This window comes from Carlito syrichta, unplaced genomic scaffold, assembly GCF_000164805.1.
Source record: "Carlito syrichta isolate Samal-C Ts95f unplaced genomic scaffold, Tarsius_syrichta-2.0.1 Scaffold296499, whole genome shotgun sequence".
Lineage (NCBI taxonomy): Eukaryota > Metazoa > Chordata > Mammalia > Primates > Tarsiidae > Carlito > Carlito syrichta.
This window is the reverse complement of record NW_007240595.1, coordinates 254,315-270,895: the sequence shown is the minus strand read 5'-3', so window position 1 is coordinate 270,895 and position 16,581 is coordinate 254,315. Positions and strand designations below refer to the sequence as shown.

Sequence of the window (16,581 nt, the reverse complement as noted above, 5' to 3'; positions counted from 1 at the left end):
CCGGCCAGGCGTGGTGGCTCATGCCTATAATCCCAGCACTCTGGGAGGCCGAGGTGAGAGGATTGCTTGACCTCAGGGGATCGAGACCAGCCTGGGTAACTTGATGAGACCTCAGGTCTACAATAAAACATAAAATTAAGCCAGGCTCGGTGGCTCAGCCTGTAATCCCGCGCCTTTGGGAGGCTGAGGTGAGTGGATTGCCTGAGCCCGCAGGTTCGAGACCCGCCTGGGCAGCGAGACCTCATCTTTACAATAAATCAAAAAATCAGCCAGGCGTGGTAGTGCGCACCTGTAATTCCAGCTACTTGGAAGGCTGAGGCGGAAGGATCGCCGGAGCCCAGCAGGTCGAGGCTGCGGTGGCCGGGAGCGGCCACTGCACTCCAGTCTGGGTGACAGAGTGAGACTCCAACTCAAAAAAACAAAAAAAAACAAAAAGAAAATTAGCTGAGCATGGTAGCACGTGCCCCTAGTTCCAGCTACCTGGAAAGCTGAGGTGGAAGGATCGCCTGAGCCCAGCAAGTTGAGTTATGGTGGCCATGAGTATGTCATTGCATTCCAGCCTGGGCAACAGACTGCAAGTTATAAATAAATAAATAAATAAATAAATCCTGCTTGGCCAGGTACAGTGGCTTATGACTATAATCCCAGCACTCTAGGAGGCTGAAGCAGGACTGAACCTAGGAGTTTCAAGACCAGCCTGGTTGACAAAACAAGACCTCGTTTCTACAAAAAAAAAAAAAAAAAAATAACAGGCACAGTGGTACATGCCTGTATTCCCAGCTACTCAGGAGGATGAAAGGGAAGGATCATCTGAACCCAGGAGGTCAAGGCGGTGGTGAGCTGTGATAGTGCCTCCGTCTTCCAGCCTCGGTGAGAGAGTGAGTCCCCAGCTAAAAAAAGAAAGTCTTGCTTAACCCTGTATTATTAAAACAATATCCAGTAGAAAGCACTCTTCTTAAAGAGGTTAACACAACTGGGCTTGGTGGCTCATGCCTGTAATCCCAGTACTTTGGGAGGCTGAGAGAAGACAATAGCCTGAGTCCAGGCATTCGAGACAAGCTAGGCAACTTGGCGAGACCTCTTCTCTACAATAAATTAAAAAATTAGCCCGGTGTGGTAGCATGTGCCTGATCCAGCTACTTGAAAGACAGAGTGGAAGGATCACCTGAGCCCAGCAGGTGGAGGCTGCGGTGGCCCCAAGTATGCCACTGCACTCCAGTCTGGGCAGCAGTGAGAATCTGACTCAAAAAATAAATAAAGAAAGAGGTTGGCCAGGCATGGTGGCTCATGCCTACAATCCCAGCATTTTGGGAGGCCAAGGTGAAAGGATTGCCTGAGCCCACAGGTTCGAGACTAGCCTGGGCAACTTGGCAAGACCTCATCTCTGTAATAAATCAAGAAAAATTAGCTGGGCATGAAGGTGCATGCCTATAGTTCCGTCTATTTGGAAGGCTGAGGTGGAAGGATTGCCTGAGCCCAGCAGGTCGAGGCTACAGTGGCTTGAGTGTGCCACTGCACTCCAGCCTGGGCAATAGAGCAGGACTCCAACTCAAAAATAAACAAATAAAGAGGTTAACACAAAAATAACCCAAATCAACATAATCCAACATCTATTTACACAGCCAGGCTTTGTGCCCAAGAGCTTGACATAGTGCTGGCCTATGTGCAGGGAGGAGGCACACAGTCTAGCCCAGCTGGATACTGTTAGGTATGTATACAGTGAGCTCTTACACAGCATGAACCAGAGGACTTACCTAGAAAAGTACCAATAAAAAAAACTTTCAACGGCACATTTATCACAGGAGATGTAATATTAATAAACCAATTAGGCAGAAATGGTGTTATTCTCAAAAATATAATGTAGTTAATGAGATGTTCTCTATGACGTTCAACCTGTCATAAGAAAGAAAAGAATTAGCATTAGATAAGGTCAATTTTGAAAAGAAGTTGCTTAATATAAAACACTTTATTTCAAATTCTCATTCTTGGATGGGGGCGGTGGCTCACGCCTATAACTCCAGCACTTTGGGAGGTCGAGGTGAGAGGACTGCCTAAGCCCGCGGGTCTCAGACCAGTGCAGGTAACTTGGAGAGACCTTATCTCTACAATAAATTAAAAAATTAGCCGGGCATGGTGGTGCAAGCCTGTAGTCCCAGCTACTTGGAAGGCTGAGGCAGAAGGATCGCCTGAGCCCAGCAGGTTGAGGCTGTGGTGGCTGTGAGCGTACCACTGCACTCTAGCCTGGGTGACAGAGTGAGACTCCGACTCAAAAAAAAAAAAAAAACCTGAAAAACTTGATCACCTGTGTTTGTCTAACTGCCCCATTGGGGGAGGGCATATGCACAGGGTGAGGGTGGCCTAAACCCATACTTAGATGGAGCTCAAAACTTAATAAAAAAGATAATTCTTTTTTTGTTTGTTTTTTTATTTTTTGGTTTTTTTTGTGAGTTGGAGTCTCACTCTGTTGCCCAGACTGGAGTGCAGTGGCCGTTACCGGCCACCGCAGCCTCGATCTGCTGGGCTCCGGCGATCCTTCCACCTCAGCCTTTCAAGTAGCTGGAACTACAGGCGCGCGCTATCACACCCGGCTAATTTTTGATTTATTGTAGAGTTGAGGGCTCGCCAAGTTGCCCAGGCGAGTCTCGAACCCATGGGCTCAGGAAATCCACTCACCTCAGCCTCCCAAGGCGCAGGATTACAGGCTGAACCACTGAGCCCGACTAAAAAAGATAATTCTTATTACCTGAGATAACTTATGAGTTAGCCTATGTAGGGACTACATACTGACCTCCCAATTAACCAGAGTTACATTTAATAATTTTAAAATACATCACATGCTTACCTGCTGTGACCATTTTACTGCTTTCTCTGTTAGGTATTTGTATACAACTGGTCTCCCAACTAAATAGGAAAGCATATAGCAGAAAGAGGCACCAAGTCCAGAACACTGGAAAACAAGAAGCCAGAAGCAGTTTGTGTTTTACCATCTTACTCACATAGATACAGTCACCTGAAGACAAGTTAAATTAGTTTACTTCTTTCAGGGGGTGAGGATATCCTGCATGACATTTCTTGGGCAGAGATTTGATCTAGTCCCTTCTCAGACCAAACTGTGTCTCAAATTGAGACCAGTTAAAACACACTGGTATTTGTGATTAGACTGGGTGACTATATCTAAATAATTAATGTTAGCCTTTAGCTTAAGAATAAAATTTCAGGAGCTAAGTTTTTTTTTTCAATTGCTGTGCTTGGCCGGGCTCGGTGGCTCAGCCTGGAATCCCAACACTTTGGGAGGCCAAGGCAAGTGGATTGCCTGAGCCCACGGGTTCAAGACCAATCCAGGCTACTTGGCAAGACCTCATCTCTACAATAAAAAATAGCCAGGTGTGGTAGTGCGCATCTGTAGTTCCAGCTACTCGGAAGGCTGAGGTGGATCGCTGGAACCCAGAAGTTTGACACTGGGATGGCCGTGAGCGTGTGTGCCACTGCACTCCAGCCTGGGCGAAGGAGTGAGACTCCAACTCAAAAAAAAAGAGTTTTTTAATTGCTATGCTTAAAAACACCACCCACAGCCCTGGGACTTAACTCACTGTGCCTACCAAAACACTTGGACTATCACAGTTAATAAACCAAATAGGGAAGAAGGGTTAAAATAGAGCTGATAAAACACAACTAAATCTGTAATACCTCGTACTAAATCTGTAATACCTCGTTCTAAAAAAAAAAAAGCAAGTAATACCTCCTTATGGAAAGACTTACACGAACTCCTCTTAAACTTATGCTTACACAGACTAGTGAGATTACATAGACCGGTGGGATTAAGATGCCATCATTATCCTCATCATTCTATTTAAAGCTTTTTTTTTTTTCAGTCTTTCAATTTCATTTTATATACTTACCAAACAAACGAGAAATAAGGCTAGAGGAAAGGGATAAAGAAAACCTGAGAGTATACTGAGAAATATAGAGCCTGGAATAGCAAATGTTTGCAAGCTGGTAACTTCTAAGTTAAGGATTAAACATAATTAAATGGAATTTTAAAAAGACAAATTCAACATTTCAGACAAAGGAAATTATCATATAAATGAGATCATATCCACATTTCAGCATCACAAAACTACAATCAAAAGTTTAAAAAAAATGTAACTCCTTACTGTAATGCCTCTAATTCAAAGTTGACCACTGACTAAACTGTATCATAAACACAATACCAATAAGAATGTGCTACTAGACAGTTTCCACAAAAAGTAACCAACATGTACCAGATAGAGAGAAATTTGGCACTTTGGCAAAAAAGAGAAAAAAGTCTTCAGTAATCTTTTAAATAATGTGCTTCTCTAACACATCTAATTTACTCCTGAATGCTTTCAGAAAATCATGTACATATAAAGTAAATTGCAGCTGGGCTCGGTGGCTCAGCCTGTAATCCCGCACCTTTGGAAGGCTGAGGTGAGTGGATTGCCTGAGCCCACGGGTTTGAGACCTGCCTGGGCAGCAAGACCTTATCTCTACAATAAATCAAAAAATCAGCTGGGCGTGGTAGCACATGCCTGTAATTCCGGCTACTTGGAAGGCTGAGGCAGAAGCATCGCTGGAGCCCAGCAGGTCGAGGCTCGGCAGCCGGGAGCGGCCACTGCACTCCAGTCTGGGCCACAGAGTGAGACTCCAACTCAAAAAAAAATAAAAAATAAAGTACACTGCAGGATGTGGTGGTTCACGCCTGCAATCCCAGCAATTTGGAAAGCCTAGATGGGAGGACTCCCTGAACCCAGAAGTTCAAGACCAGCCTGGGAAACATGGCGAAACCTCTTCTCTACAACAAATCAAGATGTTAGCCAGGTGCAATAGCCCAGCTACCTGGAAGGCTGAGGTGGAAGATCACCTGAGTCCAGCAGGTTGAGGCTGCAATGGCTGTGATCATGTACTCCAGTCTGGGTAACAGAGTGAGACTCTAACTTAAAAAAGTAAAAAATGGCCGGGCTCGGTGGTTCAGCCTGTAATCCCGCGCCTTTGGGAGGCTGAGGTGAGTGGATTGCCTGAGCCCGCGGGTTCGAGACCCGCTTGTGCAACTTGGCGAGACCTCATCTCTACAATAAATAAAAAAATCAGCCAGGCATGGTAGCACGCGCCTGTAGTTCCGGCCACTTGGAAGGGTGAGGCAGAAGGATCGCTGGAGCCCTGCAGGTAGAGGCTGCAGTGGCCAGGAGTGGGCACTGCACTCCAGTCTGGGTGACAGAGTGAGATTCCAACTCAAAAAAAAAAGTTAAAAATACAAGGTAAATCATGTGCATAAGATAAATTATTTCTAATTTAATTATGAAAATGTGCCTCAGTTAACTACTCAGTAAAAAAAAATAAGGGTTACAAAGTATAGTAAAAGCTACAATTCTTTTTTTTCTTTTTTTAGTTGGAGTCTCACTCTGTGGCCCAGACTAGAGTGCAGTGGCACGCTCACAGCCACCATAGCCTCCACCTGCTGGGCTCAGGTGATCCTCCCAACTTAGCCTTCCAAGTAGCTGGAACCACAGGCATGCGCCATCACACCCAGCTAATTTTTTGATTTATTGTAGAGACGAGGTCTCGCCATGTTGCTCAGGCTGGTCTCAAACCCCTGAGCTCAAGTAATCCTCTTGCCTCCACCTCCCAAAGTGCTGAGATTACAGGCTTTAGCCATCACACCTGGCAAGCTACAAATCTTCTCTTTAAAATAGAATGTTTTTCCACTTTCCACTAGTTCTCAGTTTTGGTCTGGACCTCCTTTTCCCCTCCAACACAAGTTACTTACAAGTCAGTCAGAGTGAATTTCCTCAACATGTCTCCATCCTCCTTTCCTCTCTTTTTCTCTAGTTCCCATTTTACTCCTATTTTCATTTCAATCTTTTTCCTCCTGGGTTCTTTCATCTTCAACTTCTTGCTCTTTCACAGGATCCCTCTTTCATAAATCCACTCAGATGCCTATGCATTAAAACAAACTGCTTGGCACAGTGGCTCATGCCTATAATCCTGCACTTTGGGAGGCTGAGGTGAGAGGATTGTCTGAGCCCATGGGTTTGCGACCAGCCTGGGCAATATGGCGAGACCTCATCTCTACAGTAAACCAAAAAATTAGCCGGGCATGGTGGTGCATGTCTGTAGTGGCGGTGAGAGTGCCACTGCACTCCAGTCTGGGCAACAGAGTGAGTTTCCAACTAAAAAAAAAAAAAATTACAGGTGGTGGTTCATGTCTATAATCCCAGTTGAGAGGCCAAGGCCAAAAGGATTGCTTGAGGCCAAGAGTTCAAGAGCAGCCTGCCAACATAGTGAAACATTGTCTCTACTCTCTTTCTAGGAGCTTTTCTGTCCTTTCAATAAATCCTGCTTTCAAAAAAAGAAAAAAGAAAAAAAAATCAAAAAACAAATCTCTGCTTTCTTCAAGCAAGGTATCCTGTAAGCCACTGTCCCCCATCTTCATTTTCTCATAAAAGATTTTCTCTGTCCCCTACAACTTGGTTTACCCATCCACCACTCTACTGGAACTTCCTTATAGCCAACATTAGTGATTTTTTTCTCAATAGTCATCTTTTAGTGATCTCTGCACAGGACAGACCTCATCCACATGAAACTCAACTTCAAACCGGGCTCGGTGGCTCAGCCTGTAATACTGCGCCTTTGGGAGGCTGAGGTGAGTGGACTGCCTGAGCCTGCGGGTTCGAGACCCGCCTGGGCAGCAAGACCTCATCTCTACAATAAATCAAAAAATCAGCCGGGCGTGGTAGCGCAAGCCTGTAATTCCGGCTACTTGGAAGGCTGAGGCGGAAGGATCACCGGAGCACAGCAGGTCGAGGCTGTGGTGGCCGGGAGCGGCCACTGCACTCCAGTCTGGGCGACAGAGTGAGACTCCAACTCACACACACAAAAAAAGAAACTCAACTTCAGTGAACTGAGTTATTTTTTCTCTACATTTTTCTCCTCAAATCTGAGATTTCTCTAGCATTCTGTTAGCCACACTTTTTCTTTCCTTTGATAAATTCAGTCATTTTCATGGCTTCAAGTATCAGCCATATATACAGTACTAATAACTCCAAACTCTCTAATCAAATACCAGCTCAAAATTTCCACCTGTCTCCTAGATGCCTCCATTAAGAAAATAAATAGGCCAGGCTCGGTGGCTCACCCTGTAATCCCAGCACTTTGGGAGGCCAAGGTGAGTGGACTGCCTGAGCCCGCGGGTTCGAGACCCGCTTGGGCAACTTGGCGAGACCTCATCTCTATAATAAATACAAAATTAGCCAGGCGTGGTAGTGCACGCCTGTAGTTTCAGCTACTTGGATGGCTGAGACGGAAGGATTGCCAGAGCCCAGCAGGTCGAGGCTGCGGTGGCCTGGAGTAGCCACTGCTCTCCAGTCTGGGTGACAGAGTGAGACTCCAACTCAAAAAAAAAAAAAAAAAAAAGAAAAGAAATAAATAACACTTTTCAGGGTTAAGACCTTAGTATGGATAGTATCAAACATATATAAAAGTAAAGAAACCAGTATATCGCTGGATGCAGTGGCTCAAGCCCGTAATCATAGCACTTTGGGAGGCTGAGGCAAGAGGATTGCCTGAGTCCAGGGGTTCGAGACCAGAGTAGGCAACTGGTGAGATTTTGTTTCTACAATTCAAAAATTTAGCTGGGTGTGGTGGTGTGTGCCTTTAGTTCCAGCTACTTGGAAGGTTGAGCTGGAAGGATTACCTGAACCCAGCAGCATGAGGCTACAGTGAGCTGTGATTGCATCCTATACTCCAGCCTGGGTAACAGAGTGAGACTCAGACTCAAAAAGATCACGGGAGCCCAGCAGGTCAAGGCTGCGGTGGCCAGTAGTGTGCCACTGCACTCCAGTCTGGGCAACAGAGTGAGATTTCAACTCAAAACAAAAAAAAAGAAAGAAATTAACATACTTTAAAATGAGGCTTAAGATAAAAATTTTAAAAATTAACTAATTATAATTCCTTTTTATCATAAATACCAGTCTGTGTTTGGACTCCCCAAATGCCTCATAATCTTTCTATACTTTGTTCACGCTGCAATCTGAAGAGTTCACAGGTGGTTTTTACTCACTATCACTTATGTATAGGGTCTTTATCTCATTTATAGAATTTACCACTTAGTGAATTTTGCTTATTGTATGTCTTAGGGTAGCTTAATATGTTCTGCCCTTTAACAAAACTATTCTTCCTTTTGCATAGGAAAGTTACTTGAGCTTAATGTTCTAGCTGTTTAGAATTATATCTCTGTTCTCTTACTCTAAGAAAAAACTTGGTTCTTGATGACATCAACATAATCACCCATTTGTTTGCATACTTTTTTTTAAGAGATGGAATCTCACTCCATCACCCAGGTTGGAGTACTGGAGTGCAGTGACATGATCATAGCTCACTGCAGCAGCCTTAAACTCCTGGGTTCAAGCAATCCTCCTATCAGCCTTCTGAGTATCTGGGACTGGAACACAACACCATGCCCAGCTTGCTTTACTATTAAAATATATATACTTATATATATATTTTTTTTTGAGTTGGAGTCTCACTCTGTCGCCCAGACTGGAGTGCAGTGGCCACTCCCGGCCACCGCAGTCTCAACCTGCTGGGCACCGGTGATCCTTCCGCCTCAGCCTTCCAAGTAGCCGGAATTACAGGCATGCGCTACCACGCCCGGCTGATTTTTTGATTTATTGTAGAGATGAGGTCTTGCTGCCCAGGCGGGTCTTGAACCCGCGGGCTCAGGTAATCCACTCACCTCAGCCTCCCAAAGGCGCGGGATTATAGGCTGAGCCACCAAGCCCGGCTTAAAATATATTTCATAAAATAGATACATTAGTATTATTCTGAAACTTTCCCACATATTTATATATTTCAGAACAATATCATTGTCAGCAATATTATTACTGAAAACAGTTTAAAATTTCCTTGAAGTCTTTTCTGTCTCTGTGAATTTGCCCATTCTAAGTACCTCATAAAAGTGAAATCATACAATATTTGTCCTTGTGTCTACCTTCTTTGACTTTTAAAGGTTAAAAGCATGAATCAGTATTTTGTTCCTTTTCATAGCTAATTAACATTCCATTGTATGCCTATACCACATTTTGTTTACCCATTTATCTATCAAAGGACCTGAGTTGTTTCTATCTTTTGGCTATTGTGAATGTTGCTGCTACAGACTCAGACGCACAAATAGCTCAAGACCAGGCTTTCAATTCTTTTGAGCATATATCCAGAATTGCTGGATCATATAATTCTATTTTCAATTTCTGAGGAACTGCCATAGTGTTTGCCACAGTAGCTGCATCATTTTACATTCCCACCAACAGTGCACGAGGGTTCCACTTTTTCCATATCCTTGCCAATACTTATTCTTTTTAGAGATAAGGTCTCGCTCTGTTGCCCAGAATCACGATCTGCAGTGTCATGATCACAGCAGCCTCAAACTCCTGGACTCAAGCTATTCTCTTGTCCCAGGCTCCTGAGTAGCCAGAACTACAGGCTTGCACCCCCATGACCAGTTAACTTTTAAAATTTTTTGTAGATACAGGGTCTTGCTATATTGTCCAGCGTGGTCTCAAACTCCTGGTCTCAAGTGATCCTTCTTAGACAAAATATAGCATACTTAAGCACTATTTCACACTTTGCTTTTTGCACTTGACATTATTATCTGAGTTAATACATTAACAGTACATAGAGATATTTTTCATTCCTTTTAATAGCTACACAGCACTCCCCAAACCCTGTTTGGATTTACTATAGTTTATTCAACTAGTCCTCTACTGACTGACATATAGGTATAGATACTTCCATTTGAATATTTAAAATTCAGCATGTCCTAAATCAAAGAAAGTGTTATCTTCTTTTCTTAATCTCAAACATGGTACTCTACCTATTCCCTTTTTCTCTAAAAGGTATAAATTACAAAGTCAAAGAAACAAGTTTGGAATAATATTGATAACTGTTGAAGCTCCTGACTAGTTAAAATACAACACATATTTCTATAAAACAAAGAAATATATACCAAGAACTATAAAAAAATTCATTCCTTTGAAAGATTAAGTATCCTAAGAATTTTTACAAAGGCAAAAGTTAAATGGAAGAAAAAAATATCATAAACAAAGGAGATTCATAACACATCTATAAAAGCAAAAAATTAAATACAAATTATACCTCCAAACCTAAGGGAACACTTTTTGAAATAATGGTATGGTGACTATTAATTCAAAATAATAATTTAAATTAAAATAATCAGTTAACAAATAATTTTTAAAAGGAAAAAGTTATATAAAAATAAACAGCAGACCTCTTAAACCTTTTCTTAAAGTTAAAAACATTTTTCAGTTAAAAGGATACAAAATATATGTAGCAAAATAAGCTACTAGTACTTCAACATAAAAGGTGTCCTTATATTTGGATAAAACTTTTCCTAGAGCCTTGGCATCATCCATATCTCTGGGAACCTTCATGTTCACTCTTTCTTCTCTGAAGAAATAAAAGCAAAAAATGTTTAAGCAAAATTTTGCCAAGATAATTAATATCAACATCAAGTTCTAAACATGAAGTTTTATCCAAAATGATTTGAAGCCTTGACCTGTATTATAAGTCTAAGTAGCAACTTTCTTTTTTTTTTTTTTTTTTGAGTCAGGCTGGAAGGCAGTGGCACAATCACAAATCACCACAGCCTCGACCTTCTGAGCTCAGGGATCCTCCTACTTCAGCCTCCCAAGTAGCTGGGACTACAGGCTCACGCCACCACACCCAGCTAATTATATTTTTTGTAAAGACGAGGTCTCATTAAGTTGCCCAGACTGGTCTCAAAATCATGGCCTCAAGTGATCCTCTCACCTTGGCCTCCCAAAGTGCTGGGATTATAAGCGTGAGTCACCACACCTGGCCTAAATTTGCAACTTTTAAGTTCAAAAGTCTATAAATTATTTGTTTTTTAATGCTTTAATGTATTTCTGTAAGATGTAATTTACATATGAAAGTTCAAGATCACACAAACTAAAGGTTAAATGCATTTGTTCTAACACTGGTATAAATTTTTAAATCAAATATAAAAAAATGAAAAACCAATATTAGCATATTAAAAACATTTAATATCATTTTTGGGTAATCCTCATGATAAACTACAGTCAAGAATTATTTACAATGAAAATTAAGTAAAAATTGTAATGAATTCACACTTCACACCTTCTATTGAGTATTTCAGCTCCAAGTTCAGAAAACAGCTTCGAACATTTTCCCCTTTATATTAATTTTACTTTGTAATTGACTGTTTGAAACTGAGTGACATCTTGCTTATGAAAGCCTCAAAAATCACCTTTGTGTTTAATATGTATTATGCTAATTTGTCTAAATGATAAAAATGTAACTGACCATGAAGAACAATGATAGTAAACTGCGTACTTAAGTCCTATAAAAATATCTAGTCATCTAAAAAGGGCTCTCAGCCAAACACAGTGGCTCACTCCTATAATCCCAGCATTCTGGGAGGCCGAGGTGAGAGAACTGCCTGAGCCCACAGGTTCAAGCTCAGCCTGGGTAACTTGATGAGACCTCATCTCTTCAATAAATCAAAAAATTAGCTGGGCATGGTGGTGTGTGCCTGTAGTTCCAGCTATTTGGAAGGCTGAGGCGGAAAGATTACCTGAGCCCAGTGGGCTGAGGCTGCAGTGGCCGTGAGTGTGCCATAGCACTCCAAACTGGGTAACAGAGTGACTCCAACTCAAAAAAAAGAAGACTCTTGGAGTGTCACACATGGGTGTGCACAAGCACATAAATACACATATAGACAAATAATAGAAAAGGTTTGTAATAAAATATTCTTTTATACAAATCCTATGTCATCATTCTTAGAGGCCTCATTCATACCACCTGTTTCATGAAACTTTTGGAAAAGACTGGGAAGATGACCTTAACCTAGAGTCTATTCGTTCCTTCTTTCTAGCTCTACTCCTTATTCCTTGATCAAAACCAGAAAGGATCTAAAATTCAATCAAACTAATAGTAACTCAACAATATAGCATGCTACTCTCCCAAAGGCATTTATTTACATTGATTTAAGAGATCAACATATTTTTTAAAAATTAAGTTTCACTAAAAAATTCAAAGCATTAAAAGTTGTGAATGAAAAGTAATTTGGAGAAAACAGGAACTTTCTGATACCTTGAAATCACGTATCACAGTTATCCGTGACATTGGCAGGCCCTGGTTGAGACTCTAACCACATTTTAGTAGTTTTTCATGTAATCTATGATTATACCAGGGTGGTTATTTGTATTTTTTGGTGGGTTTTTTTGAGTCAGACTCACTCTGTCGCCCAGGCTGGAGTGCAGTGTCATGCTCACAGCCACTGCAGCCTCAACCTGCTGGACCCATGTGATCCTTTCACCTCAGTCTTCCAAGTAGCTGGAACTACAGGCATGTGCCACCACACCTGGCTAATTTTTCTTGATTTATTGTAGAGTTGAGATCTTGTCAAGTTGTCTAGGCTGGTCTCGAACCCCTGAACGCAAACAATTCTCCTACCTCCGCCTCCCAAAGGGCTGGGATTACAGGCATGAGCCACCACGCCCGGCTTACTAGTATGTTTTAATACCTCTGGAATATTTTACCCTTCTAAAATATGTTTCAGGTCCACAGTCTCTTTCCTAAAATTAAAAAAATTCTGAAAACCAGAAATTCTTTATAATCTGCCAGCAAAAACTGATCTACATTTATGTAACATTATAGTCATATCGTGCTTAATGTTTCTCTCCAAAAATATTAATGTTTTTAGTTATGGGAGGCTGCTTGCCAGAGGAATTACATAATATATAGTATATATTCCATGTTACCTTTCCAAAATGGAAAATACCTAAATTCTGAAACACATCTTACACCAAGGTTTTAGCTAAGGAATTGTGGATGTGCACGAGGCACACAATCTTTTCCAAGGTCTATTTCACATGAAAAGTACCTATTCGGACCATATGATTTCCATAAAACAAGGAAGACAAAAAGAGGCAGGAGACAAAATGTGGTATGAAAGAAAATGGAAGAACAAAGCAGGCAAAAAATTAACACAAAGAAAAACAGGGATACAAAAAAAGGAAAAGCAGAGGAGACAACCATGTTTTATTCAAACCTCAGATCAGTATCTATTATGAACTACAAGATAAATTTACTTGGTCACCACTAGTATCAAAAAGTACAACGGCCAGGCGTGGTGACTCAAGCCTGTAATCCCAGCACTCTGGGAGGCGAAAGGTTTGCCTTAAACCCAAGGATTTGAGACCAGCCTGGGCAACTTGGCGAGATCTCGTCTCTACAACAGATAAAAAAATTAGCCAGGTGTGGTGGTGCACGCCTGTAGTTCCAGCTACTTGGAAGGCTGAGGGGGAAGGATCCCCTGAGCCCAGCGAGTAGAGGCTGTGGTGGCCGTGAGCATCCCACTGTACTCCAGCCTGGACGACAGAGTGAGACTCCAACTCAAAAAGAAAAAGTAAAATAAAATGAATAGAAAATTACAGGAAATACCACACATTTCATGAAATCTTTAGTTTTAGATGTACATAAAATCGCGCGCGAGAGAGAGAAGGCACATATATGCAGGGTCGCGATGTATTGAAATAACAGTGTTGATACAGATTTGCTACAAGTCACCAGAGCTGACAGACAATCACCATGATAGTTCTGTTGCTAAAAGTTTAAGTTTTTTTGCTTTGTTTTTTGAGTTGGAGTCTCGCTCTGTCGCCCAGACTGGAGTGCAGTGGCCGCTCCCGGCCACCGCAGCCTCGCCTGCTGGGCTCCAGCGATTCTTCCACCTCAGCCTTCCGAGTAGCCGGAATTACAAGCATGAGCTACCACGACACGACTGATTTTTTGTTTTATTGTAGAGATGAGGTCTCGCTGAACCTGCAGGCTCAGGCAATCCACTCACCTCAGCCTCCCAAAGGCGCAGGATTACAGGCTGAGCCACCGAGCCCGGCTAAGTTTAAGTTTTAATTCACTTTCATCTTACATTTCTCTGTCAGTATACTTACTCACTAAGCTGAGGAAAATTTTTATATACCAAAAACATAACAAAAGCTGCAGATAAGAAAATGGACACCAATATAAGGAGGGACATTCTTGCTGATCCAGCTTCTGCCCAGGCTTTTTCTGAAAGAAAAAAGAGATATAATTAAGGTAAACATAAAGGAAGACAATACTCCAAGCCAGAACATAATTTCTTTAGATGCTTTCCTCCCAGAAAACTGCATACTTTAGTCCCAAAACTCAGGACTAAATTTTAAGTACTATATAGTATTTAAAGTTTATTAGCTAGACATTACTTTTGGAGAGATATATCTGTTTTAGAAATATGAAAACAAAACAGAATTTTTAGTACCGACTCATTGATAAGCCAAAGGGGAAAAAAAGGACATTGTTCTAAATGCTGTATATGTTATCGCTGTCTCTCAATTTTATATTTCTATGCTGGGCACTGACAGCATAGACAGAATGACCGCTAGGAAAAAAAAGAGGTCATCTGGCAATTAACTTCAACGGTCTTAAGAACATAGATGTTTATAAATGCAATAGGGGACTTTTCTATTTACAACAGAGGCTTTGAAATATAAAGTTGATCCTTGGTTGGGTGGCTTTGAGACTCCAAGAATAGGAGAATATTTGCATTCTCTCAGAAGATAATGTCAGTGTTAGTTTTCTGGACAGAGTGAGACTCCAACTCAAAAAAAAAAAAAAAAAAAACAAACAAAATTGTATACCGGGTCGTCTCCCCGCCTTTGGGAGGCTGAGGTGAGTGGATTGCCTGAGCCCGCGGGTTCGAGACCCGCCTGGGCAGGCGAGACCTCATCTCTACAATAAATCAAAAAATCAGCCGGGCGTGGTAGTGCATGCCTGTAATTCCGGCTACTCGGAAGGCTGAGGCGGAAGGATCGCTGGAGCCCAGCAGGCGAGGCTGTGGTAGCCGGGAGCGGCCACTGTACTCCAGTCTGGGTGACAGAGCGAGACTCCAACTCAAAAAATAAAAATAAATAAAAATTGTATAAAAAAATAAAACTTTGAAATGAGATCTAATAGCCCACAGACTGGGAAAAAATATTTGCCAACTGTAAGGTCTAACATCTAGGATCTACAAGGAACTCAAACGTGCCAAAAAGGAAAAAAACAAAAAGCTTCATTACTAAGTGGGCAAAAGATATGAACAGATACTTTTCAAAAGAAGACATATGTGCAGCCAACAGATACATGAAAAAATGCTCAGCCTCACTAGTCATCAAAGAAATGCAAACTAAAACTACACTGAGATACCATCTAACTCCAGTCAAGATGGACATCATCATTAACTCAAAAAACAGATGCTGAAGAGGATACAGCAAAAAGGGAGCACTTCTACACTCTTGGTGGAAGTGCAAACTAGTGCAGCCTTTGTGAAAAACAGTGTGGCAATTCCTAAAAGATCTAAAAATCATCCTTCCATACGACCCCGCAATCTGCCTACTGGTAATACACCCGGAAGGACTCAAACCACTGCATAAAAAAGATACCTGCACACATATGTTTATCGCAGCACTGTTCACAGTAGCAAGAACATGGAACCAACCATGCAGCCCATCAAAAGAGGACTGGATAAAAAAAATGTGGTACATATACACAATGCAGTAGTACGTTGTCATAAAGAACAACAAAATCATGAACTTTGCAGCAACCTGGGTGGACTTAGGGTCTATAATGCTGAGTGATCTTTCACAGAAACAAAGAACTGATTATCACATATTCTCACTCATAAGCAGGCCTTGAACAATTAACATATTGTAAGAAAAGGACTGGCAGTAACGGGATTGGCAGTATTGGGAACCTGCCAGGAAAGGGGGACACACCTCATCAACAAAGGTACCTGCATACTGAACATTTGCATACCTAATCCTGAATTGTACTCCACATCTTTAAAATAATCAAATTAAAAGAGAGAGAGAAAAAGAAATGAGATCTAGGAAACAGCAAGCAAAAGAATGAGCAGGACTGTTTTACTAGGAAGCGGTAAATACTTGGGAGGCCAGCACAGCTTTACATAGTGCTCACTGGGGAAGAGGTACAGATGAGTGACTCAATTTCTTTTTCTTTTTTTTTTTGAGTCAGAGTCTCACTCTATGCCCAGGCTGGAGTGCAATGGTATGCTCATGACTATGCAGACTTGACCTACTGTGCTCAGGCGATACTTGTACCTGAACCTTTCAAGTAGCTGGAACTACATGTGCCCTTTACCATGCTCAACTAAGTTTTTGATTTACTGTAGAGACGAGGTCTTGCTATGTTGCCCAGGCTGGTCTTGAAGCCCTAGGGTCAGGCAATCCTCTCATGTCAGACTCCCAAAGTGCTGGGATTATAGGCATGAGCCACCATGCATGGCCAGTGACTCAATTTTTATTGCCTACATTTTTTTTTAAAGAAAATATAGTTTATTTAGAAAGAAAATTAGAAAGGGAGGAGATTCACCTCCTCAAGGTAGGAAAGAGGGCCAAAGCTAAGAAAAAATAGCTGTCACAGCTCAAAAAGCACACAGCCTGTCCAGTGCTTAACAAAACAATAGCAAAT

General features: G+C 41.7%; 1 protein-coding gene across 2 annotated transcripts in view; it reads right to left on the bottom strand.

Moving 5' to 3' along the window:
- TMEM41B (transmembrane protein 41B) overlaps window positions 1–16,581 on the bottom strand; it is a 29,347-nt gene that overhangs the window by 2,391 nt on the left and 10,375 nt on the right. The window contains exons 2-6 of one of the 2 annotated variants that reach the window (XM_008054556.2): window positions 14,025–14,144; window positions 10,351–10,479; window positions 3,900–3,993; window positions 2,843–2,947; window positions 1,755–1,893 (exon numbers count right to left, since the gene is read on the bottom strand). In XM_008054556.2, the coding sequence (XP_008052747.1) occupies window positions 1,755–1,893; window positions 2,843–2,947; window positions 3,900–3,993; window positions 10,351–10,479; window positions 14,025–14,144 (587 nt within the window). The remainder of the gene's footprint in view (window positions 1–1,754; window positions 1,894–2,842; window positions 2,948–3,899; window positions 3,994–10,350; window positions 10,480–14,024; window positions 14,145–16,581) is intronic. The other variant, XM_021710654.1, reaches the window with a different exon arrangement.